The sequence below is a fragment of the Hypanus sabinus genome, chromosome 8 (genome assembly GCF_030144855.1).
Source record: "Hypanus sabinus isolate sHypSab1 chromosome 8, sHypSab1.hap1, whole genome shotgun sequence".
NCBI lineage: Eukaryota > Metazoa > Chordata > Chondrichthyes > Myliobatiformes > Dasyatidae > Hypanus > Hypanus sabinus.
Window position 1 is genome coordinate 169,472,710 of NC_082713.1, and position 26,459 is coordinate 169,499,168.

The window sequence follows — 26,459 nt, forward strand, 5'->3', positions numbered from 1 at the left end:
ACCAGCTTCCAACTCCAGGACAGGCCTCCAGTCTTTAGATGAACATGTGACAAAGCTGGGGGTGTATGGGATGTCCAGGGAGGGTTAACACCTCAGGTGAAGGGGCTTGTTGTGTCCACTCTGGGGCAGCTCACTCACCTTGGGTCCCCACAGGACACTCAGCTCTCACCCGTGGCTCAAAGTAGCTGTTTGCATGTGACAGCGGCCGCACCCCGGTACACTGCTTCGACAGGCGGGGTAAACCAGGTGAGGGTAGCTGGTGAAATATCCCGGGTGAGATAGGGACATGCCTGTCCCAGCATGCTAAGTCAGCTCTGGCAGACTGGGCAGATGAGATCTATAGTGAGATCCATTGGCCAGTTAGATGGTACTGCAACGCTTCATGGAGAGCCAAGGGCATAACAAGGCACAGAAGACGCGGTGGTCATACACTACAACCAAAGAAGACCCCAGTTTGTGATGCTTGTTTATATCACTGATCCTGGATTTTCAGGGTTGAGAGAGAGGGCCTGCCCTGGTAAAATGGCTTTTCCACTTCAAACACTCTCCCACACAGGTTTCCTGTCATCGTCGGATACAATGGACAGCCACTACCAACAAATAAAACTAATCTTTAATTTGCGACGTTTACTCATGTACCAGTGAGGGTTAGTGAGTTGTGGGTTAGTGCCAGAAGCATGGTGACACTCCCCCAGCTCGTCCTCAGACTGTGTTGGTCATTGCCGCAGATAATGCATTTCACTGCACTTGCATCAAATAAGCTAATCTTTAATTTAAAAAATATTGTTTATTCCCCTCCGTAGATGCTGCCTGAGCTCCTGAGTTCCTCCAGCATTCTGTGTGTCCAAATCAGACTTGTATAAACCCCGCTTGGTTTCATCACAGTGAACGGCTAAGTCAGCACACTGGTTAATAAGACTCCGGCCAACTACAGCCTCCACATCCAAAATAATCTACCTGACTGCATCACCAGCTGGTCTTGGGGTGGTGTGTACTGCATAGGAGCAAAGTAAGCCGTAGAAAGTCGTAAACTCAGTCATTTCCATCATGGGCACCAGCCTCCCCAGCATCGGGGACATCTTCAAGGAGCGGTGCCTCAAAAAGGCAGCATCCATCATTCAGGAGCCCTGTCACCACGAAATATGCCCTCTTCTCATTACTACCATCACGGAGAGGTACAGGAGCTTGAAGAGACACACACAGCGAATCAAGAAAAGCTTCTCCCCTCTGCCATCAGATTTCTGAATGGACATTGAACCTATGAATACTACCTCACGACTTATTTTTGCACTATTTATTTAATTTAACAAATATATATACACTTCTTGCTGCCACACAACAACAAATTTCATGATATGGGCGGGTGTTATTAAACCTGATTTTGATTCTGAATTTTGATGTAGATGTGACAAAGAAAGCTAATCTGTATTGTGTATGGTTGTTGTCTCCTTATCTCAGTAGAACAACAGCTCCAAGGCAGTGGGTTCAAATCCACGCCTGGACAGAAAGGACTAAGATTTACCTTGTCATTGCTGATCTGCCAGTGCAGTAAAGCTTCCAGGTATGGTGTGTAGCCAGGTGAGGGCACTAGCTGGGTCAGACAAAGGCTCACGGTAAAAAACAAAATTCTTACAGGGCTCATCACATGGCAAAATCAAAGTAAGTTTGTTATCTAAGTATGTATACCATTATTTATAATATACATAAATATAGTACTACTCATTTACATATTTTTTATCATTATTATCTGAACTTGCACAGATTGTCTTTTGCACATTGGTTGTTTTTATTAATGTTGTTTTTCATTGGTTCTGTTGTACTTCTCTGTTCTGCTGTGAATGCCTGCAAAGAACATGAATTTCAGGGTCGTATATGGTGACGTACACATTCTGTGTGTGCTTTGATAATACATTTAGTTTGACTTCATATGTCACCATATCTTGCCTTGAGATTCATTTTCATGCAGGCATTAACAGAAATGTAAAGAAATACAAAATAATTATGGAAAACTGTACTTTGGTTGTGGACTACGTGAGGAATGGAGACGGGCTCACCCCTATTGACACCAACGGATCTGGGGTTGAGAGGGTGAACAGCTTTAAGTTCCTCAGCATAAACATCACCGAGGACCTCACATGATCTATACATATCGACAATGTGGTGTAAAAGGCACAACAGCACCTCTTTCACCTCAGTCATGGGCCTCCAAATCCTATGAACTTTCTGTGGGGGCACAATTGAGAACATCCTGACTGGCTGTATCACTGCCTGGTACGGGAACTGTACTTCCCTCAATCGCAGGTCTCTGCAGAGAGTGGTGCGGACAGCCCAGCGTATCTGTAGATGTGAACTTCCCATTATTTAGGACATTTACAGATACAGGTGTGTAAAAAGGGCCTGAAGGATCATCGGGGACCTGAGTCACCCCAACCACAAACTGTTCCAGCTGCTACAAATCTGGGAAACGGTACCACAGCATAAAAGCCAGGACCAACAGGCTCCGGAACAGCTTCTTCCACCAGGCCATCAGACTGATTACTTCATGCTGATACAATTGTATTTCTATGTTATATTGACTGTCCTGTTGTACATGCTATTTATTATAAATGACTATAAACTACACATTGCACATTTAGATGGAGACATAACGTAAAGATTTTAACTCATGTATATAAAGGATGTAAAAAATAAAGTCAATTCAATTCATCTCTATTAATACAGACTGGCAAGCAATCAGTGTGTGAAAGAGGCCAAATTGCACAAATAATAAAGAGGAAGAACATAAATGATGCTGAGTTGTCGAGTCTTTGCAAGTGAGTCTGTAGTTTGTGGAATCAGTTCAGAGTTGAGGTGAGTGATGTTATCCACACTGGTTCAGGAGTCTGATGTGTGGAATCAGTTCAGAGTTGAGGTGAGTGATGTTATCCACACTGGTTCAGGAGTCTGATGGTTGAAGTGTAATAACTGTTCCTGAACCCGGTGGTGTGGGACCTGAGGCTCCTGCACGTCCTGCCTGATGGCAGCAGTGAGAAGAGAGCATGGCCTGGATGGTGGGCTCCCTGGTGATGGATGCTGTTTCCTTATGGCAGTGCTCCTAGTTATGTTTGGCTTTCTGTAGACTTCTGTTCCTCCTGCGGGGAACTTGTTTGTCCAGCTGAGGGAAGAAGAAAGAAAGGGAACATAACACCACAAGACATAGGAGCAGAATTAGACCATTCCAATACGGCTGATTTATTAACCCTCTCAATCCCATTCTCCTGCCTTCTCCCTGTAACCTCTGACACACTGACTAATCAATGACCTATCAACCTCCATTTTAAATATACCCAATGAATTAGCCTCTGCAATCATCTGTGGCAATGATTCACCACCCTCTGGCTAAAGAAATTCCTCCTCATTTTGTTGTAAAGCTTTACCCTTTTATTCTGAGACTGGTGGTACACTCCCCCACTTTTGGAAACATCCTCTTCACATCCGCTCTGTCTAGGCCTTTCAATCTTCAATAGCTTTCAAAGAGATACCCCCTCATTCTTCCAAGCTCCAGGAAGTACAGGCCCAGAGACATCCAACACATCTCATACAGTTTACCCTTTCATCCCTAGGATCATTCTCGTGAACCTCCTCCGGACTATCTCCATGCCAGCACATTGTTTCTTAAATAAGAGGCCCAAAACTGCTCACAATACTCCGTGTGGTCTGACCAATGTCTTACAAAGCCTCAGCATTACATCCTTGCTAAGTGCTGCCATTGCTACTCCCCGGGCTGCTCAGTCTCCTCCCAAAATGCGTAACCTGTCCCACCAAGGAGGGGATTCTCAATGGGAGTGTATTGTTGTGACATCATCTATCATTAAGGACCAGCACCACCAAGAGAGGAGGTTAGAGGGAAGATTGGACTCATTTGTGTCTGCTGAGGCGCTGGTTCTTTCAGCCAGACTTGGGTGAGAGTCAGCCAGGCTCAGACCGCCTGGGCCTATTGGGGAAAGCACCGATGTCACGATTCCTGCCCCTCTCATTGCAGAGGGACGGAGGGGTAATGGGCTAAAGGCAGTACATGGGGACATGGTGATCAGAATTGTGTGCTGCGTGTTTCTATAATTCCCTTCCATGATCCAGCATTGGGCTGCCAGTGACACACACGTACACAGACATACAGACTGCCGGTGAAGTGTACACACACGTCTGTAACACGGGAGGTGCCTCGTCTGCTGGGAAGCTTGTACGTCCTCAGGGCCTAGAGTGACAGCTCTCAGAGTGATCACTTCAATCCCATTAGCTCCACCTATCCCCTCCCTCCCCCAGTCCTATCATCTCCCTCCAGGTTCACCCACGTGCTGGGACCAATTAACCCACAAGTTCTTTGGGAGACTGGCGCACTCAGGGGTCATGAGGGCAGATACAAACTACACATGCAGAGAGCACCTGAGGTCAGGATCAAAGCCGGGACTCTGGAACTCTCTACCAGCTGCACCAATCAGCTGCCTCAACAGGGCTGAGTTCCATCCAATAGCGTTGCAGGTAATGGGCAAATAATCATTTTCAGGGATCCTGACAGGGGGTTAAATCTTGGGCCTAGGACACACTGAACCACTTTTCTTCAGAACAGCATCACAGGTGCCTTACTCAGCACGTTGGACCCTACGTTAATTTCCTAGGACTATAAAGATAAAAATTAAAGGTTAGCTCTATTTGTCACATGTACATCAAAACATGCAGTGAAATGTGTCACACACAAAATGCTGGGGAGCACAGCAGGTCAGGCTGCATCTATGGAGATGAATAAACAGTCAACGTTTTGGGCTAAGACGCTTCATCAAAAGTGTCTCAGTCTGAAATGTCAACTGTTTATTCCTCTCCGTAGATGCTGCCTGACTGGCTGAGTTTCTTCAGCACTTTGTGTGTGTTCCTTTGCTTCTCCAGCACCCGCAGAAAAAGCGTCATTTGTGTCAGTCCGAGGATGTGCCAGTGGCAGCCCTCTGGCACCAACAGTGCCTACCCACAACTTACTATCCCTACCCCTAAGTCTTTGGAAACCCACACGGTCACAGGGAGAACGTATGAACTCCTTACGGACAGCAGTGGTGTTGTAAAACATTATGCTCGTGCCTCAGGGCACCACGGTAGCGAGGCAGTTAGTGCAATGCTATTACCCGCTTGGGGCTTCGGAGTTTGGAGTTCAATGTGACGTAATCTCCAAGCGGTTTGTTTACCGTGAACGTGAGGCTGCACTTTCCTCCCACACTGTCCCATGCTTACGCTCGGATTAAATTGATGGGTTGCTAGCATCATGGCTCAAGTGGCAGAAGGACTTGTTCCATGATGTGTCTCTAAATACATAAACAAATACCTTAGGTGGGGCATTTAATGTTGCTGTAGGGTGCAGCAGCAGGGTGTAGGCAGAATCCATGGAGGAGAGCTTTGTGCACGGCTCTGCTGTTACAGGCAGAGCAGATGCTGTGAATTATCTGGAGAGGATTCCCCTGGCACGTCAATAGAAATTGATAAGGGTCAAAGTGGAAATATCAACCTTTACTCAGAGGTGCGAAGAGAATCTTCCCAGGCAGCCCCTGTGTGTACCCTTTCTCTGTAACTGTGACATAGTTGCTCTGCTATTGACTGACCGTCAGTGCCCTTTGTAATGATGAATTGATTTGTATGAAGTGTTCTTTAATTTTAGTTTTACTTAGAATTGCAGCACAATAAGAGGTGCTTCTGGCCCAGCAGGCCTGCACCACCCAGTTGTACCCATCTGTCCAACTAACCAGTAGGTCTTTGGACTGTGGGGGGAGGCAGAGCTCCCGGAGGAAACCCGTGCAGTTACAGAGAGAACATACGAACTCCTTACAGACAGCGGCAGGGATCGAACCCGGGTCACTGGCACTAACAACTGCACCACCCTTGCATGACAAGCTGCTCACTAATGCCTCTGTACATGGCAATGATAAACCAATTCCAATATGTTCACACGTCCCCTGTCCTGAGAGAGCTCATGGAATCCACCACCTCACTGTTGACAGAGAGTGCTCAGGAGTGAGCACAGCTGATCAGTCAGCATCTGTGAAGAGAGAAGGCACATCAAGACCCTTCGTTAGAATTGGGACTGGGACGGTCTGTTGGAGACTGGCTTCTTAAGGATGAAGGACTGCAGTTTCAAGAGAATTTTATTGATTGTTAAACAGTCCATTTTCAACAAACGTTTTTGTTTAACCACTTGAAGTCCTCTCATTCTGACTCCTGCCCATAACACTATAAGGCACGGGAGCAGAGTTAGACCTTTCGGCCCATCAAATCTGTTCCGCCATTCCATCATGGCTGATCCATTTCCCTCCCAACCGCATTCTGCAGCCTTATTCTCCCCATAACTTTTGACACCTTTATTAATCAAGAGACTATCAACCTCCGCTTTAAATATTCCCGAACACTCGCCCACCCCCCCTCAGCCGTCTGTGGGAACCAATTCCACAGACTGACTACGCTCTGCCTCCATCTTTTTCCAGTCTCCGCTCGAAACGGCGACTCTTTATTCCTCTCCACGGAGGCTGCCTGACCTGCAGAGTCCCTCCAGCATTTTGTGTGTGTGCCTCTGGATTTCCAGCGTCTGCAGAGACTTTCCCGTTGCGCCTTGGTCCTGGGAATTTAACATTTGTAAGGGACCGAGTGACCTCGTTATTCTTTTTCTTGTTTTGTTTTTCTAATCTACAACATTTTTTACGCTTTTGCGCTGCACTGCTGCCTAAATACAACAAATTTCACGTTATTTGAATCTGAATGTCCGCGGAGACAATTCGCTTTGAACTCGATTGTTCACGCACTCAATAAAGTATTACTTTTAAAGCCGTTCTGGGGATCGGCGAGGATCTCTGCAGCTGTTTTCCTGTGTGTGTGTGTAAACTCGCTGCACACGGAGGAGGGGGGAGTTCTCAAATTGCCCTTGACTGAGATGAGATAACTGGTCAGTGCTCCCTCACCCCCCGCCCGCGTCCAGCCAGGCACTCAGTGAGCTGCAACTCCGCCGGGAAATCCGTCTTCCCATTCGGCTGCGGGCTGGAGAAACTGAGGTGATGGAAGATCCCGGGAATCGAGCGGAATTATCCCCGTCTCGCTTCCCTGGCCGCTTTGCACTCCTTGCACAGACCGTGCACAGCTGGTAGAGACCGCACAAATGAACTTCCAATTGCAGGGACGAGGCGTCAAAGAATAACTAGGTGTGAAGTCCTGATGAGGGATCTCCATCCGAAACGTCGACTCTTTATTCCTCTCCATAGATGCTGCCTGATCTGCTGAGTTCCTCCAGCATTTTATGTGTGTTACTCTGGGTGCGAAGACAGCTTTCGATTAATTGCGCGCAGTCCCCAATCCTGAGGTTAGTTTTAGAATTGTTTGTGGAAATTTGAATATGTGAACGCCGTACTGCAGTTGAAACCGATGGGGTTAATGCTCGGTTTACACCGCTGCGTGTCCATTTGACCGAAAACACATTTTAAAATGTAACGAGCTAATATTTTCCATTAGGCGTGTTTTTTTACACCCGGGATAACGGGGTGCTTGAGGTTATTAAGGAGTTAAATGTTTCCGCAGATTCAGAGGAAAGTTGGACAGTATTGAAAGCCCATCGCAGTTTGTACAAACTCATCAGACCGTAACAAATGGGAACAGAATCAGGCCGTTCGGCCCATCAAGTCTGCTCCCCCATTCCATCATGGCTGATTTATTATCCCCATTATCCTTCTTCTCTCCGTAGCCTTTGACGCCCTGACTAATCAAGAACCTTTCAACCTCCGCTTTCAATAAACCCAGTGACTTGGCCTCCACAGCCGTCTGTGGCAACGAATTCCACAGATTCACCACCCTCTGGACAAAGAAATCCCTCCTCAGCTCTGTTCTGAATGGATGTTCCTCTGTTCCAGGGGTTCACGGCCCCCTTGCTTAATCGCATTGGCCCATGTCTAGCCTGCTCTATCCGAGGCTGTGCCCTTTGGTCCTGGACTCCCCCACTCGGGTGAAGTTACTGTCTCCCACTCGAGTTTCAAGGCATCGGAGCAACGCCGTTAAACAGGGTGACTCCTCTCTTCCCAGCCCTCCCCCGCCGCCTCTTCCAAATGACCTGTTACCGTTGTGCGAGCGTTACAGTGTAATTGTTTCCATTTCAGAATCTTTACCCACTCTCTCTACCTGACTTACATTGAATTCACCTACGTTAATTTGCATGGTTTCGCTGTCAACGGTAGCGTGAGGTATTACAGCTCGGGGCGTTCCGGAGTTCGTCCTCTGGCAGGAGTATGTACATTCTCCCCGAGATCGCGTGGGTTTCCTCCCACAGTCCAAAAATATCTGGTTAATTGGTTATTGTCGATTGTCCCGTGGTTTGGCTGGGGTTAAATAGGTGGATTGATGGATAGTTGGGTCATAAGGGCTTGTTCCCCACTGTACCACCAATAAAAATAAAAATAAATAAACTCGCAGTCTGATTGGTTAAAGAGATACCCAATCATTTACCCTGTTTTTATCTTAAAACCTGCTGCCATAATGGGCAACTTTCAACGACCTGTTTACCTGTGAGTGATTGGGTGAGGCTAAGGTGGATCTGGTGATCATGTGGAGAGCCTGTATGAATGAGCTGTCTGAGGTATTCGAGACACACTATTTAATAAGTTGCTATTAACATTTGTCAGATTTTATTGGGTGGAGAATGTTAAAGTATTTTCCCTTGGAGAACTAAAGGAGCCTTAATTTGGGAATGTTTTTGATTTTCATCTTGTTTTTCCTTCTCATCACATTTGCCAAAGGCTAGAGGACATCAAAGCTGCAAGAACATTTATTATCAAAGAATGTAAGCCTTAGCCAACCTTCAGATTCGTCCTCTTGCAGGCAGCCACACCCCCACACAGCATCACAAATACTGTCAAAATTCAACAAATTGTGCAAATGGTTAAAACTAAATAAACAAATAACTCATAGACTCTGGTCTGCAAATTTCCCAGAAGTGAGTCCGTTCAGTGCTGGGGCAAATGAAGACAATCCGGGAGCCCAATGGCTGCAGGGAGCAAGGACTTGAGATACAGGACATAGGATATGGAGTATAGAACAGTACAGCCTGGGACAAGCTTTTTGGCCCGCAACTTTGTGCCAACCTTTTAACTTTCAGTCAACTTGACTGGCCATGTACTCTTACATGTAATAGAAATTTGCTGTGATGTGTTGGCCACAAAAAACAACATTCAACACTTCTAAAGAATGAAGATTTATGTACAGATGAGTTAGAGGGTAAAGTAGAGATATGGAATAAAATGTGCATAAATAAATAAATACTAACAGGCAATAACAATGTAAACAGCATTATGAAAAGTGGTTTGAAAATATTTACAGTACAGTGACTGAGGTAATAGAGAATGGCTACTTTATTGGGTGTACCTGTACACCTGCTTGTTATGGCAACTATCGAATTAGCCAATCATGTGGTTGCAACTCAATGCATAAAAGCATGCGGACGTGGTTAAAAAGTTCAGTTGTTATTCAGACCAAACATCAGAATGGGAAAGTAATGCAATCTCAGTAACTTTGACCATGGAATAATTGTTGGTGGCAGATTATCTCAGAAACGGCAGATCTCCTGGGATTTTCACACACAACCGTCTCTAGAGTTTACAGAGGATGGTGCAGGAAAACAAAATGAACATTGAGTGAGTGGAATCCTGTTAATGAGAGAGGTCAGAGGAGAATGGTCAGACTGGTTCAAGCTGACAGGAAGGCGACAGTAACTCGAATAGCCATAACCACAGAGGTGTGCAGAAGAGCATCTCTGAATACACAACACATCGAACCTTGAAGTGGATGGGCTACAGCAGCAGAGGACAATGAACATACACTCTGTGGCCACTTTATTAGGTACAGGAGGTAGAGGGGGTGGTGGGGGCTATTAGAATGGTTGATCAGATTAACTGCCTGAAGAAAGAAACTTCTAAAATTTCAGTTTAAGGGACTTTGACCATGGAATGATTATTGTTGCCTTACTGGGTGGTTTGAGCATCTCACTCCCATATAGCCCTCCCATTTTCTTTCATCCATGTGTCTATCTAAGAACCTCTAAAAGGACCCTGATGTGTCTGTTCCTATCACCACCCCGTCAGCGTGTTCCACACACTCTGTGTAAAGGAATCACCTCTGACATTGCCCCCCTTTGCTTTCCTCCAATAACCTTAAAATTATGCTGCATCTTATTAATTATTTCAGCCCTGGGAAGAAGACCCTGGCTGTCCACTTGATCTTTGCCCCTTATCATCTTGTACACCTCTATCAAGTCATCTCTCACCCTCCTTCACTCCAAAGAGAAAAGCCTTGGCTTGCTCAAACTATCCTCATAAGACATATTCTCTAATCCAGGCAACAATCTGATATTTTTCATTTGCATCCTCTCTAAATCTTCCATAAATGAGATGACCAGAACTATACAAAAAACGTGTTCTAACCAGGGTCTAGTAGAGCTGCCACGTTACCTTGTGGCTCTTGAACTCAATCCCCGACTAATGAAGACCAACATACCATATGGCTTCCTAACCACCATCTCAATTAGTGCAGAAACTCTGAGGGATCTATTGACATGGTCTTCAACTTCCCCCTCTTCCTCCACACTGCTGAGAATATTGCTATGAACCCTACATTCCGCCTTCGGTTTTGACCCTTCAAAGTGTATCATTTCATACTTTTCTGGATGTAAGCTCCATTTGTCACTTCTCAGCCCAGGTCTACATCATGTCAATGTCCCCAAAATGATCTACGTAATCCACAACACTACCAGCAGGTGCTGGGGTTCATGGACTCATAGGTGGGGTTTCTGTAGATATCATTACCATCACCTTCCCCACCAGCTAATGGGGTTTCAGGGACTTCATGCAGCCTAGATCCATTATGGAGCAAAACTGAAATCTCAATCCAGGTCCATCGACAACACACCACTCAAAGCCACGGCCTCCTGACCTGGAGCAAGGCAAGGCAAGTTTATTTGTACAGCATGAAGCAGTTCAAAATACTTTACACAAAAGAAGATATAAAAATCAAATATCAAATTTCAGATAATAGAAGAGAATAAAATAATACATAAAAATAAATAATTAAATGTTACAGTGCAGGAGATTGTAATTATAAGCTACAGTGAAAAGAAAAATGTTAAGTCTCCATTTAAAAGAGCTTTAAGTAGGGAGAGACTTCAGATCCCCTGGAAGATTATTCCAGGTACGTGGAGCATAGTAACTAATTGGGCAGCAGGTTAATTTTGAAGGATGTGGTGTAGAAGAATGAGGGACTGCAGGAAGTTACCGGGCATAGGACAGCTCCTACACTTGGCAGATGTTAGCCAAGCTACACCTTGCTTTGAGAGAACTCTGTCGACACAGTAAGAGTCCAGGGGGTTTCACTGGAGACTGAAGACTGTGCTGTCTGCAGAGATGGTAGTGGGAGGCTGTGTGAGTGAGTGAAGGGAGAGAACTCGAACTGGGCGCATCACCATTTGGTCTGGCGGGGACACTGCACAGGACCGGAAAGAGCTGCTGGGGGCTGGAGACTCAGTCAGCTCCTCTTTGGCACCAGCCTCGAGGACGCCTTCAAAAAGGCAGCACCCATCATTAAGGACACCCATCACCTAGGAGATGATCTCTTCTCATTGCCACCATCAAAGAGGCGGTACAGGAGTCTGTACCCAGTGTTTCAGAGACAGCTTTTTCCTCTCTACCATCAGACACCTGAATGGACATTAAACCCATGTCTACCCTCAGTACTTCATCCCTCTCTTGTTTGCACTAGCTATTTAATTTATTTTTGTATATATTGTAATTCACCATTTTTATTATTATGTAATGCAATGTACTGCTGCCACAAGACAACAAATTTCAAAGCAGATGCCAGTCTAATTAAACCTGATTCTGATTCTGATCAATAGATTAGAATTGGAGAGGAGTTAGGAACTGTGGGTAACTTTTGTTTATTTGTTTACTTATCTATTTATATCTACCATATTTATTTATTGATCGAATGATACAGCACAGTAGTGAGGCTGCACCATGTGTCCAAATAACCTACTAACCTGTTTGTCTTTGAATGTGGGAGGAAATGGCGGCACCTGAAGGAAACTAACGCAATCACAGGGAGAACGTCTTAGAGACAGCGGCAGGAATCAAACCCAAGTCACTGGCCTCGCGGTAGCATTACACTAACCGCTACACTACCATCCGTACTTTAAGAAAACAAGGATGCTATTGCTAAAAAAGACCACACTTGGAGTGTTCTGATCAGATTTTGTCAGCCTGTTATGGGAAAATATTATTAAATTGGAAACAGTGTAGAAAAGATTTAGCAGGATGATGTCAGTACCTGAGGGACTGAGTTACAGGGAGAGGTCTGGCAGGCTCAGAACTTGTTCATAGAGCACTAGAGCAGGGGAACAAACTCTTTGGCTTATTCAGTCCAGACACAACTGTTATTCTGCCTAGTCCCATCAACCCGCAGCTGGACCGTGGCCTTCCATAACCTCCCATCCAGAACATATCCAAACTTCTCTTAAACGTTGAAATCGAACCTGCATCCACCACGTCCCCTGACAGCTTGTTCCACACTCACACCACTCTGAATGAAGAAGCTCCTCTCACGTTCCCCTTAAATATTTCATCTTTCACCCTTAAACCACAACCTCCATCTCTAGTAGAACTAGGGTTCATAGGCTTGGACAATTCCTTGGGGTGTAGGAGACTGAGAGGTGGCGTTTTAGACGTGTACAAATTGTTGAAGAGTAAATCCACTCCGTCTTTTTCCCCAGGGTTAGGGTATCCAGAACTAGAGGGTGGGAGGGCAAATATTAAGGAGGAACTTGAGGGATAACCTTTTTACACAGAGGGCAGTTTCCAATTGGAACAAGCTGCCAGAGGAAGGGGTTGTGGCAAGTATAATAACTGTGGCCTCTGTCGGTCATGGCCGACCATGGGTACTGAGCCTCTGGTAGTCACTGGGAGTGGCCTCTCCAGAGCACAAGCCAGGGCAGAGTTGATATGGAGATCCGTCTGTTGCCCCTGCTGTGGGACCCCCCCTCTCCATGATGATGACAGGTCCAAAGGAACGACGAGAGTCGGTACAGTTTGGTGCCAGCAGCGTCGCAGGAGTTGCCGTGCCGGTGCTGGGTACAGCAGTCAGCCGCCTTCGGGATTCCGACTCCGGATTTTTCCTCCGGGTTTACTCCCAAACCCTTTCCCGTGAACGGGTATAGCCACAAGGCAGCGGAGGTTTGAGATCGGTTGTGGCGAGTACAATAACAACTTTTAAAAGACACGGACAGATACGTGGATAGGAAAAGTCTAGACAGATATGGGCAAATGGGAATGGCTCAGATGGGGCATCTGTGTCATCACAGAGCAAGGGCACAATAACTTCACACCTGCCAGCTGTAAGAGAGCAGGGTACTGGCAGTGAGCATGGATCCGTGCTGCAGAAGAGGGGAGTGGCAGTGATAGGGGGCTCAGTAGTCAGAGGAACAGATGGGAGGTTCTGTGAATGTGAACAGGACACCCAGGGATAGTATGTTGCCAGGGTCAGGGACGTCTCTGATCGTGTCCAGAGCATTTTTGGAGGGAGAGCTGGAGCAGCCAGATGTCTCAGTACATATTGGCCACACCAGTGATGTACCATCAATAACTCTCGGAGACGTGAGGGGAGATATCGGCAGCAGCAAGAGACCACCACACAACATCCTGGAGACTGAGGGAGGAGCAGTGCCTCCAATCGCCTTTATACCGGGGTCAGTGGGAGGAGCCACAGGAGCAGTCAGCAGGGACGTGTCCAGACAGGTATATGTAGCTCACCACAGTACATATTGGTACCAACGACAAAGAGGTAGTGAAGAGAGAATTTAGAGAGCTAGGCAGAAAGCTGAGAAGCAGGACTTCCCGGGTAGTAATTTTGGATGTGCCACGTACCAGTCAGGGTAGAAACAGATGATTTGCCAGATAAATGCATGAGAAGCTGGTGCAGGGGGCAGGTTCTTGGATCATTGGGATCTCTTCTAGGGAACATATGACCTGTTCAAAAGGGACGGGTTGCACCCAAACTCGAGGGGGACCAATATTCTCACAGGCAGGTTTGTTAAAGGTGTTGGGGAAGGTTTAAACTAATTTAGCAGGGGGTGGGAACCAGGGTGAAGGGACTCAGGATAGGACGGATGGTGAAAAAACAAAGACAGTGCACAGTCAGACCGTCAGGAAGGGCAGGCAGGCAGATGATAGGACAAAATTGCAACCAGCACAGTGAGTGTCAGTGCAATAGGGATGCAGAATCGAAAAGGATAGCAAATACAGTACTCAAAGTGTTTTATCTCAATGCACGGAGTATAAGAAATAAGATGGACGATCTTGTTGCACTTTTACACATTGTCAGGTTTGATGTTGAGGCCATCACTGAACTGTGGCTGAAGGATGGTTGTAGCTGGGAGCTGAATGTCCATAGTCACATGTTATATTGGAGGGATAGGAAGGAAGGCAGAAGTAGGTAGTGGCTCTATTGCTAAAAATGGCATCAAATCATTAGGAAGTTCTGACATAGAATTGGAAGTTGCTGAATCCTTGTGGGTTGACTTAAGAAACTGCAAGGTTAAAAGGGTCTTGATGGCAGTTATATACAGGCCTCCAAAAGCAGCTGGGATGTGGACTACAGATTACAATGGGAAATAGAAAAGGTGTATCAAAAGGGCAATGTTATGATTGTTATGTTAGTCATAGGAGATTTTAACATGCAGATAGATTGGGAAAATCAGGTTGGTAGTGGATCTCAAGAGAGTGAGTTTGTTGAATGCCCCTGAGATGGCTTTCTAGAGCCTACCAGGGGATCAGCTATTCTGGATTGACAGACAGACAGAAAGACAGACATACTTTATTGATCCCAAGGGAAATAGGGTTTATGTAACGAACTGGAGGCATTAGGAAGCTGAAGGCAAATGAACCCTAAGGAACCAGTGATCACAATATGATTGAGTTCAGCTTGAAATCTGATAGGAAGAAGGTGAAGTCTGACGTAGCAGTATTTCAGTGGAGTGAGGGAAATTACAGTGATACGAGAGAGGAGTTGGCCAAGGTAAAATGGAAGGAGGTGCTGGCAGGGGTGACAGCAGAGAAGTAATGGTGTGAGTTTCTGGAAAAAATGAGTAAGGTGCAGGATAGATGTATTCCAAAAATGAAGAAATACTCAAATAGCAAAATGGTACCACTGTGGCTGACAAAGTTAATCTAAAAGCAAAAGTAAATTACTGGGAAGAAAGAGGATTGGGAAGCTTTTAAAAACCTACAGAAAGCAACTGGAGGAATCATTAGGAGGGACAAGTTGAAATATGAAAGAAAGCTAGCAAACAAAATCAAGGTGGATAGAAAAAGCTTTTTCAAGTTTATAAAAAAAAATAAAAGAGAGATGTGAGTGGATAAAGGACCACTAGAAGATGAGGCTGGAGAAATATTAATAGGGACAAGGAGATGGCAGATGAACTAAGTGAGTATTTTGCATCACTTTTCACTGTGGAAGACACAAACAGTGTGCCAAACGTTGAAGGGTGTGAGGGAAGAGAAATGGTGTTGAGGAAACAGGAAGGCTGCAAAAGGACTTAGACAGATGAGGAGAATGGTCAAGAAAGTGGCAAATGAAATACAATGTTGGAAAATGCATGTTCATGTACTTTAGTTGTAGAAATAAATATGCAGATTGTTTTCTAAAAGGAGAGAAAATTCAAAAATCTGAGATGCAAAGGGACTTGGGAGTCCTTGTGCAGAACACCCTAAAGTTTAACTTGCAGGTTGAGTTGGTAGTGAGGAAAGCAAATGCCATGTTACCATTCATTCCAAGAGGTCTAGAATACAAGAGCACGGATGTGATGCTGAGGCTTTATAAGGCACTGGTGAGACCTCACCTTGAGTATTGTGAACAGTTTTGGGCCCTTCATCTGAGAAAAGATGTACTGGCATTGGAGAGGGTCCAGAGGAGGTTCACAAGGATGATTTCGGGAATTAAAGGATTATCATACTAAGAGCGTTTGATGGCTCTGTTCCTGTACCCACTGCAACTTAGAAGGATGAGAGCAGGAACTCATTGAAACCTTGCAGAAAAGATGTTTCCAATGGTGGGAGAGTCTGGGACAAGAGGGCATGTGATAGAGGGGCATCCATTTAAAACAGAGATGTGGAGAAATTTCTCTAGCCAGAAGGTGGTGACTTTGTGGAATTTGTTACCACAGGCAGCTGTGGAGGTCAGGTCATTGGATGTATGTATTTAAGGAAGAGATTATAGGTTCTTGATTCAAAGCTTACGGGGAGAGGGCCAGGGAGTGGGACTGAGGAGGGGAATGAAGGATCAGCCATGATTGAATGACAGTGCAGACTCAAGGAGCCAAATGGCATAAGTTTGCACTTCCATCTTAGATTGGGGTTTGATTCCTGCTGCTGTCTGCATGAATTGGTATGTTCTCTTCTTGACCGCGTGGATTTATTCTGGGTGCTCCAGTTCCCTCCCACGTTCCCAGAGACCCGTGGGCTCGGGTTAGGAAATTGTGGGCATGTTATGTTGGCACTGGGAGCATGGCACCACTTGTGGGCTGCCCAGCACAAACCTTGCTGATTTGATTTGACACAAGTGACGCATTTCACTGTATATTTCAATGGTTTGATGCACATGCGACAAATCCAACTAATCTCTATCTCTTGGAAAGATGTCAATAAGATGGGAAGAGTGCAAAGATAAAATCGCTAGGATGTTGCCAGGACTCGAGAACCCTGGCAAACAAATAAAGATAATCTTTTAAATTTTTTTTTAAAAATCTGATATTGGGCTGAAGGGCCTGGTTCTGCGCAGGATAGCTCTGTGATTCTAAAAATCAATATTCATGGTTTTTATTGCCTGTACCTTTGACAATCAACTGGAACTTGAATGTTTGCTTTTTTTAAAATCTGAGATATTGCTCAACTAGAAGCTGATACAGATCATTGCGCAAAGGTGAACGGGACCTGGTACAAGTTAGGACACAGCCCGAGGTTTGGATGAGCTCAAGGTTATGTAGGAAGCTTGTGACTGCTGTCTGCATTAGTCAAACACTGGTGGCTGGGTGATGGGCCTTTGACCATTGTCTCTGTTCCCTCTGCAGGCTGCGAGGATGCACCTTGCCTTCTACCCACCCACGTTCTGCCTGATGCTGTGCACGCTAGCCCTGCGTGGGGCAGACGCCGGCCCGGAGAATCTCTGTGGGGCAGAGCTAGTGGACACACTGCAGTTTGTCTGTGGTGACCGAGGCTTCTATTTCAGTAGGTACAATTCCTTCACCTCTCGCAGTTAATGATAGCCGGGCACTGGAAGCCACGGGTACAAACTGTAAAGATCAGTTTTATTTGTTACGTGTACATTGTAACATATAGCAAAATGTACCATTTGCGTTAACGACCAACACAGTCCGAGGATCCGCTGGGTGGGGTGGGGATCAGCTTGCAGGAGTCGTCACACGTGCCATGCCAATGTAGCATGCCCACAACTTAACCGTTATCAACCTCCACGTCTTTGGGATGTGGGAGGAAACGAGAGTAGCTGGAGGAGACCCACGCAGTCATGGGGAGAAAGTACAAACTCCTTACAAGCTGTTAGAGACATGGGGCATGACTGGGTTAAGGGAAAATGGCTGGAGTTGCAAGGGTGTTTATTCAGTGCGTCAAAAATCAAACCGACAAAAACAGAGGAAAGAAAGCTGCTATTACTTACAAACAGATACCTACCAGAAAACACCATAACAGCTCCAAACTTAGCCCACAGTCCCTGGCAATCTGATCTCTTTCTCCCACCGAGGGTGAAGAGCTCCTTTAAATCGGCTCCAGATCATACCATCTTTAATTACCCACAAAGTTACGTGAATTAGAATATGATGCACCCCACATGTAGTTAGAATCATTTTACAAAATAAACAAAGTATCTGCCTTAAAAACAGCATACAAACAACATATACACGTGTACACATGCCCATTACTACAAAAATGGAATATTTCACTGTCTTTGTTTGGAAAGGCTCCATAAAGACAAACCCGTTATAAGAATATACTGGGGGAAAACATTGAATTGCATATAATCAGCACAACAACAGCAGAATAACAAGTGTGTGCGTGTGTGTGTGTATGTGTGTATGTGTGTGTGTGTGTGTGTGTGTGTGTGTGTGTGTGTGTATGTGTGTGTGTGTGTGTGTGTGTGTGTGTGTGTGTGTGTGTGTGTGTGTGTGTGTGTGTGTGTGTGTGTGAGTGTGTGTGTGTGTGTGTGTGTGTGTGTGAGGTGCACGGTTACTCAGTGCTCTCCATTACGCAGACAGTGGTGGGAATTGAACTCCTATCGTTGGCGCTGTAAAGTGTTATGCTAACCACTACATCTCTGCAGACTTAATAATCCACCCCTCCACTTCCTGATCAAGTCAATAGACAATAGGTGCAGGAGCAGGCCATTCAACCCTTCGAACTAACACCACCATTCAATGTGATCATGGCTGATCATCCACAATCAGTACCCTGTTCCGGCCTTCTCTCCATTTCCTTTGATTCCGCTATCTTTAAGAGCTCTATCTAACTCTTTCTTGAAAGCATCCAGAGACTTGACCTCCATTGCCTTCTGAGGCAGAGCATTCCATAGATCCACAACTCTTTGGGTTAAAAAGTTTTTCCTGAACTCCGTTCTAAATGGCCTACCCCTTATTCTTAAACTGTGGCCTTTGGTTCTAGACTTACGCAACATCGGGAACATGTTTCCTGCCTCAAGCGTGTCCAATCCCTTAATAATCTTATATGTTATAAGTCACTTATAACAATCACAAAGAGCAGGGGTTCCCAGAACAGATCCCTGTGGAAGCTGGTTAGCGTGAGATTATTCCAGCTCTGAAAACTGGAGTACAGAATTCAATGCCAGCATCCTCTGTAAGAAGTCCCTGTACATCCTCTCTGTGGAATGTGTGGGTTTTCTCCCACAGTCCAAAGATGTAATGGGAGGGTTAATTGTCTGGTGATTAAGTTAGGGGTAATTGTGGTTGTGGGGTTGTGGGGCAGCATGGCTTGGGGGCTTAGGACGGTTTATTTCATGCTGTATCACTAAATGAATAAATATGAATCACCACTGGTCACTGACCTGTAGCCAGAAAATGCTCCATCTACAATCACTCCCTGTATTTTGTGGGCAAGCCAATAGTGAACTTACACAACCATGTTTCCTGGATCCCATGCCTGCTGACTTTCTGATTGAATCTACCATGGAGAACCTTATCAAGTACCTTATTGAAATCCATATTCACCACATCCAGTGCTCTACCTTCATCAATATGCTTTGTCCCATCCTTCAGGAATTCAATCAGGCTCAGGAGCCATGGACTTCTCCTCACAGGGCCATGCTGACAAGAAGAAGAAGCAGGAGAAAGGTGGTATGGTTCGTGAAGCCTCTTCCCCACAGCTCTGTCTGGGTCCATCCCAATCGGTGTGGAGTTTACATATTCTCCCCACTAACTGTAGGGTTTTGAGAAGTCCTCCAATTCAAGATTGTTTAATGTCATTTCCAGCACACAAGTATAAAGGAGAATGAAATAATTCCAAAACTATGCAGCCCTCAGGGTGGAGGGACCTTTCCTCAATGGCTGACCTTTTATCCACAACTCTGCTCCATGGATTTAGACCCAATTGTCCAAGGTAAACAGTCTCTCAACGACCATCCTGTCAAGATCACCATGAAATTCCTACTCCCTGTGTAGGCTCCTAAGAATACTCATCTATTCCTAGGGGAATATATTCTTTATATTCCTATTGGGATATATTTCAAAGGCTTTGAAATCCACCTGTTATGAATGTTCCATAGCCACTCACCAAGCATTCTTGCACAGAACCTCCCAGGTTCCTGATCTACCACCAAGAAGTGGCTTATTCCAAGTTCAAAGCAAGTTTTATTATCAAAGTACATATATGTCACCATATTCCTTTTCCTGTGGGCAGACTCAGCAAATCTATAGAATAGTAACTTCAACAGGTTCAATGAAAGATCAACCAAAGTGCAGAAGACAACAAACAGTTATAGTTTGTAGCAATAATTAATGTAAACATGAGATAATGAGATAAAAGTCTTAAAATGCAAAATCATTGGCAACATCTCGAGTGAAATGAGATGGTCTTGTATTCGCACAATCAGTGGTTCCACTGAGCTGGGACATTATGTTACCGTTGCACAAGATGTTGGTGAGAGCTCACCTGGAATACTGTGTGCAGGTGCACAGGATGTAAAGAGGCATAGTTTGAGTGGAAGGCAAGAGACTTTTTCCCTGGGTGGAAATAGAAACATAGAAATCTACAGCACATTACAGGCCCTTCGGCCCACAATGTTGTGCCGACCGTGTAACCTACGCTAAGCACTGCCGAGAAGTTCCCTAGTGCATAGCCCTCTATCTTTCTAAGCTCCATGTAACTATCTAAGAGACTCGTAAAAGACCCTATCATATCCACTTCCACCACCGCCACCGGTAGTGCATTCCACACACCCACCACTCTCTGTGAGAAAAATTTACCCCTGACATCTGCTCGGTACCCATTTCCAAGCACCTTAAAACAATGCTCCCTCATGTTAGCCATTTCAGCCCTGGGAAAAATCCCCTGGCTAGCCACACGATCAATGCCTCTCATCATCTTATACACCTCTATCAGGTCACTTTGCACTCCAAGAAGAAAAGGCCGAGTTTCTCATAAGGCATGATGTCCAATCCAGGCAACATCCTTGTAAATCTCCTCTGCACTCTCTCTATAGTATCCACATCCTTCCTGTAATGGCTAACATCTGCACTGCACTTTCTCTGTAGCTGTTGCATTTTATTCTGCATTTTGCTATTGTTTTCGTTTGTTCTACGTCAATGTGCTGTGTAATGATCTGATCTGTATGAACAGTGTGTAAGACAAGCTTTTCACGGGAATGATCTCAGGAATGAAAGGGTTAATGTGTGAGGAGTGCTTGATGGTTCTGGGCTGGAGTTTAGAAAAATGAGGGGGGATCTCATTAAAACCTGTTGAATATTTTTAAAGGTGAAGTGATTGGAAGGAAGTATACTCAGGATGTTAGAGGTAGGTTTTGTACGCAGAGTTGTGGGTGTGTCGAATGTGCTTGCAGGCAAGGTGGTTGAGGTAGATACATTAGAGATGTTTAAGAGACTCTTAGGTAGGCACATGGATGATTGAAAAATGGAGGGCTGTGTGGAATGGAAGCGTTAGCTCGGCCTTAGAGAAGGTTCCCGCTGCTGCCTGTCAGGAGTTTCTAGGTCTCCCATGACTATGCAGGTTTCCTTCGGTTGCTCTGGCTTCCTCCCACAGTCTAAACATGTACAGGTCAGTGGGTTAACTGGTCATTGTAAATCGTCCTGTGATTAGGCTGGGTTGACAGATGGAGTGGCACAGAGTGCTGGAAAAGGGCCTGTTGCACACTGTATCTCAATCAATCGATCAATCAATAAAAGGCGGTGTGCCATCACAGGCTGAAGGACCTGCACTGTTTTGTACGCCGCACCAGGGGAGAGATGTGATTAAGTTAGAGAAGGTGCAGGACAGATTCACGGGATTTGCTGAAGATGGAGGGTTTCAGCCGCAAGGAGAGACTAGGTAAACTGAGTCTGATTTCCCGGGATCGAAGGGAGGCTGAGGAAAGTTCATGAAATCATGGAAGGACTAAACAAAATGGATTTTCGGGTTTTTTTCCCCAGGGTAGAAGAACATAACACTTTAGAGTACAGTTTTATGATGAAAGGGAGAAGGTTTTAAAGGGGAACCAAGGGCCAAATATTAGCAAAATGCTATTACAGCAACAACAATCCAGGCTCAATTGCTGCCACTGTCTGTAAGGAGTTTGTATGTTCTCCCCGTCCCCACGTGGGTTTCCTCCCACGTTTCAATGACGTAGAGGTTAGTCGGTTAAATTGGTCACATGGGTGTAACTAGGCAGTGGAGGCTGACTAGCTGAAGGGGCCTGTTACCAAGCTGTATCTCTCAATACAGTTACATAAATTCATCACGTAAAAGGTGGTGAGTGTTTGGAACGAGGAGGTGGTAAACATGAGTATGATTACAATATTTAAAAGATATTTGTATAAGTACATAGATAGGAAAGGATTGGTGATATGTAGACAGAATGCAGGCATATGGGACCAGCTCAGAAAAGTACCTTGGCTGGCATGGACGAGTTGGGCCGAAGGGCCTGTTTCCATGGTGTATGGCTTCATCAGACATATGGGACCACCACCCCATGTGGACCACCCTCCAACTCACACCAGCGTAATATTGCTGGTCCACATCCCAACCACCTGGAGAGTGTGTTAATGCTGACCTTGTCAGCAACACACAAATCCTGTAAGTGAATTTTAAAACATATTCAAATCTATAGAAGAATCTGCGGGGATCTCAATAAAACCTGTCAAATATTGAAAGGCCTAGATAGAGTGGATGTGGGGAGGATGTTTCCTATAGTGGGGGAGTCTAGGACCAGAGGGCACAGCCTCAGAATAGACGGGTGTCCCTTCAGAACGGAGGTGAGGAGGAATTTCTTTGGCTAGAAGGTGGTGAATCTGTGGAATTTGTGGCCACGGACAGCTCTGAAGGCCGAGTCACTGTGTATATTAAAAGCAAAGGTCGGTAGGTTATTGATTAGTAAGCACGTCAAAGATTACAGGCAGAAGGAGAATGGGGTCGGGAGGAATAAGAAATCAGCCATGATGGAATGGTGGGGCAGGATCGATGGGCCCAATGGCCTAATTGTGCTCCTATGTTTTAAAGTCAAGCCATACACTATTTCACACCAAAAATGTGAATAAAAGGGGCACAGGCAATAAGTGTTTGATAATTGCAATACGGTTAAGTCAATCCTTTGAATGGCCATAGGGTTGACTTTAATGGCACAAAATCACTGTGCTGTGTCAATGGTTTTTGGGACCGCCTGATTAAAGAAGCCATTGATATAAAACTCAAGGAAAATAATTTTAACTAAGACGAAGGTCTTGCTCTAAGTAAGAACTAGAATTCCATTCAGAACAAAATGGGACAGCAGAAACCTGATTGGATGAGGGCTAACCAATTAGGAGGGACGGATGATAGGGTGTAAATGCCACCAGACTAGATGTGCCCAGACATCATCGCTGATGAAGATGGCAGAGTTTGTTATCGAAGCATCAGTTAAAATTGATAGCTGTATCCGGCTCTGAGTCCGAGAAGAGTTTATTCATTAAGACCCTTTGTGTAAGATGTTTTCAGTGTTCTCATACAGGATTCCCTAAAGGTTAATTTGCAGGTTGAGTCAGTGAGGAAGGCAAACACAATGTTAGCATTCATTTAAAGAGGACTAGAATATAAAAGCAAGGACGTAATGATGAGGCTTTCTAAAACACTAGAGAGGCCTCCCTAGTAGTACTGTGAGCAGTTTTGGTCCCCTTATATCAGAAGGGATGTGTTGACATTGATGAGGGTTCAAAGGAGGTTCACAACAATGATTTTGGGATTGAAAGTCTTGTCATATGAGGAACATTCGATGGCTCTGGGCCTCTGACTGGAATTCTAAAGAATGAGGGGTGACCTTGTTGAAACCTATTGAAGGTTGAAAAGCTTTGACGGAGTATGTGTGGAGAGGATGTTTCCTATACTGAGGGAGACTAAGACCAGAGGGCACGGCCTCAGAATAGAGGGGCATCCTTTTAGAATGGTGATGAGGAGTAATTTATTTAGCCAGAGAGTGGTGAATCAGAGGAATTCATTGCCACTGTGCAGCTGTGAACACCAAATCAATGGGTATATTTAAGACAGAGGATGATAGATTTTTGATTGTTCGGGGTAGGAAGGGATATGGGGGTAAGAAAGGAGACTGGGGCTGAGAGAGAAAATAGATCAGCCTTGATGAAATGGTGGATGGGCCAAATGGCCTAATTCTGTTTCTATATCTTACAGCCCTATCCTGATTAAACCAACAGTTGTTCTTCAGTAAAATAATTCTGCCTTTAATATTATCAGCAATTTTGGTCTGTGCAGCAATTTATCTGGAGAAAACACACCTTTTAACGATGGGTGAGCAACTTTAGCCGAAATCTTGACTTAAAAAAAAACATGCGTTTCCTTTCCAGAAATAGAAATGTACAATGCAGCATTTCTTATTCCAAGTGAATTCTTTTTCTGGCGCGAGGGCTGAGCTGGGGCTGTGAGCCTGCAGATTCTGGCAAGGAGCTGCCTACACAGCTTGAGCCAGAGTCTCAGATGATACATCAAATCATCAGAGCTGTTTGGGTTTCCAGTTGTCTGCTGATCGGGACAAGTTTAGAATGCAAAGCAACGTGTGTTGATTGGGGAAAAATGTCTACAGTGTAAATCTAGGCAATTCAGCACAGATATATCATACTTTTTTTTTCTCCTGCTTCATGTCTCTTCTTCCCTTCTGTTCTCAACATCGAACACAACAGCAGAATACAGGTCCTTTGGCCCACAATGTTGTGCCAGCCTTTTAACCTACCTGAATATCATCAGAATCAGGTTTAATATCATGAAATTTATTGTTTTTCAGCAGCAGAACATTGCAAACATAATGATAAAAAAATATAAATTACAATGAGAAACATATATATAATTGAAATGAAATAAGAATAAAGAGAACAAAAAAAGAAAAGAAGTAGTGAAATAGAGTTCATGGGTTCAATGTCCGTTCAGAAATCTGATGACGGAGGCGAAGAAGCTGTTTGAAACATTGAGTTCTGGTGCGTCACTGGAGTTTATTATAGATAACATACAGCTCACTACAGGCCCTTCGGTCCACAATATTTTAACCTACTCCAACATCAATTTAAACCAACCCTCCCACATCACCCCCCCCCCCACTTTTCTTTCATCCATGTGTCTATCTAAGAGTCTCTTAAGTGTCCCTAATGTATCTGCCTCCTCCACCACCCTGGCTGTGGTTCTATGCCCCCACCACTCTCTATGTAAAATAATTACCTCTGTCAACCCCCTATACTTTCCTCTAATCTCCTTAAAATTATGCCCCCTCATATTTTTGCCCTCTGAAAAGGTCTCTGGCTGTCCACTCTATCTATGCCTCTGATCATCTTGTCCACCTCCGTCAAGTCACCTCTCACCCTCCTTCGTTCCAAAGAGAAAAGCTCAAGGTCGCTCAGTCCTGGTAAGTCTCCTCTGCACCCTCTCTCAAGTCATTAAATGGTTCTGCGCTCTGGACAAAGACTTTGGAACTGACAATTGGTTTATTATTGTTACATGTACCAAGATATCTTAAGGCTTTCTCATTGCCTGCCACCCAGACCATTCCATACGTAAGTACACTGAGGTAGTCAGAAAGGAATACAATGCAGAATATGTCGTCGCAGATTCAGAGGAAGTGCAGTGCAGGTAAACCATAAAATGCAAAGGTTACAACAAGATAGATCGGGGGTCATTTTTTATCATATGAATTATGCTAAAAATTAATAACTCATATTATATGCTAAAAGATAGCATTCTAGCCTATGGAATAACCGTTTCTACTGACAGGAGAAGGGGCGAAAGTGGGTTACTAGTGCCTTTAAACCAGTCGCTTCGGGCAGATGGGGCTCATCAGCCGTGGCTGGAAGCTCATCTGGGAGAAGGAAAACTCTGATCTCAAACCTCCACTGCCTTGTGGCTAGACCCAGTCATGGGGAAGGCTTTGAGAGTAAACCCCGAGGGAAAAATCCGGAGCTGGAGTCCCTAAGGCAGTTCTACGTTGAGTTCAATGCTGACTGGCAACTCCTGCGTTGGTGCTGGTACCAAACTGTATCGGTCTCTGCTGTTCCTTTGGGTTAATCAGATACGTGGAGAGTGGGAGCCTGCTACATGGGCATGTTCCCATATGCAGTGCTGTGCAAAAGTCTTAGGTGCATATATATAGCTAGGGTGCCTAAGACTTTTGCACAGCACTGTAGTGATTTTATGTATTGCTGTGTACTGCTGCCGCAAAAAAACCATGCCGCGTGTGAGTGATGATAAACCTGATTCTGATCGGGGTCTCTATTGTGGACTGAGAGTGGGAAGGGAGCAGGGAGAGGGGAATCATGGTTGGAAAAAGGGGAAGGGAGAGGGAAGCATCAGAGAGACTTTCTGTAATGATCAATAAACTAATTGTTCAGAATCAAGTGAGCTAGCTTGGTCTCTCATGACTGGGTGTGTCTGCACCTGCACCACCCCCTACCCCTGGCATTTCTTCTTTGCCACCTGCCTCACACCCCTCCCACAGTGCTTAATCCTCGGTGTTCTCAACATCCTTTGTTCCCGCCAGATTTACAAATTGCTCTCTGCTCCACGTTGAGAAATACAGTCCTGCTTGAGAGTCATTTTCTTGGAAGCAGTTACAATAGAGGTTTCAAAAATCAAAGAAAAACATAACAAAAACAAACAAATGATGGGCAA

At 45.0% G+C, this 26,459-nt stretch overlaps 2 protein-coding genes across 3 annotated transcripts in view; one reads left to right on the plus strand and one right to left on the minus strand.

Moving 5' to 3' along the window:
- Positions 1 to 26,459, minus strand: part of dram1 (DNA-damage regulated autophagy modulator 1) — a 533,733-nt gene that overhangs the window by 275,897 nt on the left and 231,377 nt on the right. The gene's annotated exons all lie outside the window — the stretch shown is intronic.
- Positions 6,970 to 26,459, plus strand: part of igf1 (insulin-like growth factor 1) — a 29,091-nt gene continuing 9,601 nt past the window's right edge. The window contains exons 1-2 of the mRNA XM_059978524.1: positions 6,970 to 7,363; positions 17,156 to 17,312. Of these exons, the coding sequence (XP_059834507.1) occupies positions 17,165 to 17,312 (148 nt within the window). The 5' untranslated portion in view covers positions 6,970 to 7,363; positions 17,156 to 17,164. The remainder of the gene's footprint in view (positions 7,364 to 17,155; positions 17,313 to 26,459) is intronic.